Source organism: Lynx rufus, unplaced genomic scaffold (assembly GCF_022079265.1).
Source record: "Lynx rufus isolate CCGP_SWC_20201006 ecotype Redwood Valley unplaced genomic scaffold, mLynRuf1.p SCAF_6, whole genome shotgun sequence".
In the NCBI taxonomy this organism is placed as follows: domain Eukaryota; kingdom Metazoa; phylum Chordata; class Mammalia; order Carnivora; family Felidae; genus Lynx; species Lynx rufus.
This window is the reverse complement of record NW_025814878.1, coordinates 138,624,327-138,627,759: the sequence shown is the minus strand read 5'-3', so window position 1 is coordinate 138,627,759 and position 3,433 is coordinate 138,624,327. Positions and strand designations below refer to the sequence as shown.

Below are 3,433 nucleotides of genomic sequence, written 5' to 3'. Positions count from 1 at the left end.
TCGCCCCCCCCACCCCGTCTCCCCGCCGCCTCCTCCGCGTCCCCGCGGCCGGGCAGCTGGGGGATGGGAGCGCGGGTCCCCAAAACGCCGCCGCGCTTTCTCCCGCGACCGCGACGCGGCCCAAGCCGGCCCTGCTCGCTTTTTTTTTTTTTTTAATCTTTTCCTTTTTTTTTTTTTTTTTTTTCAATTTTCCCTTTTCTCTTCCAACTCTTCCTCTGTCCACTTCTCTCGCTCTCTCTCTCTTTGTTTTCCTCTCCCCCCCCTCCCCAACCCGGCCCTCTGCTCCCGGCCCGCGCGCGCGCGCCCCCCTCTCAGTAGGTGAAGACCAGGTTGGAGATGCTGGACTCCAGCCAGTCTCCCGAGATCATCTCGCTCACCTCGGGCGTGCAGTAGTCCGGGAACTCGAAGTGCGAGCCGGAGCCGGGCTCGAAGTTAAAATCCAGGTCCCGGTCCAGCGCCGACGACGAGCTGAAGCTGCCCAGGGACATGCTCTCAAAGTTTGAGCTGGGGTTCAGGTCGAGCAGGTCGTCTTCGAACTCGTCGTCGGAGGACGAGGAGCCCGACGACGAGGACGACGACGAGTGGGACGAGGCCGACGAGGACGCGTGCGACGGCGCGCTGGACGGGGCGGGCGAGGCGGCGCGCAGGCTGGCGTAGCTGCGGTGGTCGGCGGGCGAGCGGCCGGCGGCCGGCGACGACGCGGCGCTGCTGCGGCCGCTCAGGCTCGGCCCGTCGGGCGAGCAGCCCGCGCCCCCCTCCTCGTACAGGCCCAGGGGGTCGCTGGGGTCGGCGCCCGCGCCCACGCCGCCCGCGGGCGACGAGGACGCGCCCAGGCCTCCGAACAGGTAGACGCGCTTCACCTTCTTGTCGGCCAGGTGCTTGCCCGGGGCCGCCAGGCCCGGCGCGGCGGAGGCGGCCGCGGAGGCCGAGGCGGCCGCGCTGGGAGTCCGCGCCTTGTACAGCGAGTGGTGGTCGGCGGCGGCCGCGGCGGCGCCCAGCGGCAGCAGGGCAGCGGCCCCCGCCTGCTCGGCCGCGAAGGAGGAGGAGGCGCCCGCGGCCGCCGCCTTCCCGCCGCCGCCGCCGCCCGCCAGGATGAGCTTGGCGTGCGGCTTGCTGACCCCGCCGCCCGCGCCGCCCGCCACTTTGGAGCCGCAGCTCTTTTTCTGCGCGGGTTTGGAGTTGGCGCCGCCGCCGCTCGCGCCGCCGCCTCCTCCCCCCGCGTTGCCGCTCCCGCCGCCGCCGCCGCCGCCCCCGTGGCCGCCCCCGCCACCGACCTTGTCTCCTTTCTCCCCCGGCTTGGAGGAGGCGGCGGCCGAGGCGCTGGATGTGGCGTTGCCGGACTTCACCTTCTTCCTGGGCCGGTACTTGTAGTCGGGGTAGTCAGCCATGTGCTTGAGGCGCAGCCGCTCCGCCTCCCGAATGAAAGGGATCTTGTCGCTGTCTTTGAGCAGCTTCCAGCGTTTGCCCAGCCGCTTGGAGATCTCGGCGTTGTGCATGTCGGGCGACTGCTCCATGATCTTGCGCCGCTCGATCTGCGACCACACCATGAAGGCGTTCATGGGTCGCTTGATGTGCCCGCTCGGCGTCTTGCACCAGCTCGGGTCGTCGGCCTTGCCGCCCGTGGAGGCGGTGGAGCCGGGCGTGGGGGAGGAGGCGATGCCCAGCTCGAGGCCGGCGCCCGAGTCCGAGCTCTCGCCCGCCAGCAGCGCTTCCGTGTTCTCGGCGTTGTTGGTTTGCTGCACCATGGCCCCGGCTCGGCGGGCGCCCACGCGCGCTCACACCCTCGCGGCGGCCGCGGCGCGATCGCCGGGCCCTCCCGGCTCCCCGGGCCAAGCACACGCCGAGCGGGAGAACGCGCGCGGCGGCCGTGCGGGCCCCTCCACTCCTCGCCGGGGCGGCGTTGGGCGAAGAGAGAAAAGTCTCCCAAAGATGCGGGGAAGGAGTAGTCTGCCTCTTGCAGAGGAGTTATAGTTCCCAGGCTGGAGAGTCTCTCCCTCCCTCTCCTTCTGGCTCTCGCTTTCTCTCTCTCTCTCACCGCGCCGCAGTTTGCTCTGTCTCTCGGCTCTGAGTCTGGAGACCGTGCTAAAGTGGAGAGGAGTTTCTTGAATGTTGGTTGCTGAAGCTTCCAGTGCAAGTTTCTCGCCGCCTCCCAGGCAAGTCTTTTTTTTTTTTTTTTTTTTTCTTCCCCTGAAGCAGTTGGTTCCAGTTCACGAGCGCTCTCTCAGGAGCTCAGGAAAGCGACATAGTCTCTATCACTTAGTCCCTTTCCTACAATGCAAAGCAAAAAAGACTCTGGCTCCAGGACTCTCTGTGGGCGGAATCGGCACTAAGGAGTTTGTGCAATTATTTTGTTGCAAGGTAGGAAGCCAAAAAGCCTTCGTGCAACAGACTGGCATGAATAAATGTATGTTTCCCCCTCCCTTCTGCAAGAAGGGAGCTGGTAATGGCAGAGTTCCTCTAATGCAGACTCTTGAAGAGCGTGCAAGAACTAGAGACCCGGGAGCGAAACAGGCCTCTTCCCCTCACACGGTTTCTCTTGCTGCAGCTTAGAGCAGACCCCAATTCCGCCTCGCGCCTCTTTATCCTTTCACAGTCTTGGCCACGGCCAATCAGCCGCTGTAACCAACGCTTCCTCGTGCCAAACCCCTCCCCCGGGCTTCCCATTGGCTTGGAACCCGATGCAATAATAATCTCCGCGTGCAATGAGAAGCTCCAAATCTGACCTCATTCCAATTTACAGAGCAAACTTTTTAAAAGGGCTAGAAGTACAGCTGAGATTTCTGCTGCCTTTTTTTCCTTTTGCTCTGTGTGTGTGTGCGTGTGCGTGTGTGTGTGTGTGTGGTGTGTAAAGAGGATGTTAATGCATGAAATTATTAAGGGGAGAGACGGAAATGTATTCTAACCATTATGTTAGATAACAAGGGGCTTGGAAGTGTGTGTGTGTGTGGGGGGAGTAAGGGTGAAATACTGTAAATGGAAGCTTTCTGCTTAAAAGCCAAGTGATTATTTTTATTAGTTCTTTTCAGTACTGGAATAAAGAATCAGCCTCTCGTGCAAAATCTGTTCCTCGGATCCTTCATAAAGCCAAGGATGTAAAAGGGGGAAGGAAAGCCACAACAATAAATCAATGGATATTGAAAACCATTAAGAAAGTGGTACCTAGACACCTGTCATCACAATTATTTTAACAACTCTAGGTACAGCACAGATGTTGATGTATTGTGTAAATCCCTTCAGAGCAATTTTTGTTCTGTTTGTGGAAGGCAGAGGAGAGGAATTTTTGCAACAACTGCTTGCTCTCTTAACCAAACAGGGGTTAACTATGGTTATTTAACGATTTAAACCCCCCTGTAAATCCTAGATAGCCCAAACAGAGGAGCTTTCCACTGGTACACATTAGGCAGTGTTCCATACTTAATGGCAGAATTTCCAT

The 3,433-nt window shown here is 60.3% G+C and overlaps 1 protein-coding gene across 1 annotated transcript; it reads right to left on the bottom strand.

Moving 5' to 3' along the window:
* Nucleotides 1-268: 268 nt before the first annotated feature.
* On the bottom strand, nucleotides 269-2,540 carry SOX4 (SRY-box transcription factor 4). Its single transcript, XM_047102233.1, has one exon. It carries the CDS (start codon nucleotides 1,743-1,745, stop codon nucleotides 312-314), a length of 1,434 nt encoding a protein of 477 aa, XP_046958189.1. The 5' UTR covers nucleotides 1,746-2,540; the 3' UTR covers nucleotides 269-311.
* Between the last annotated feature and the right edge of the window lie 893 nt (nucleotides 2,541-3,433).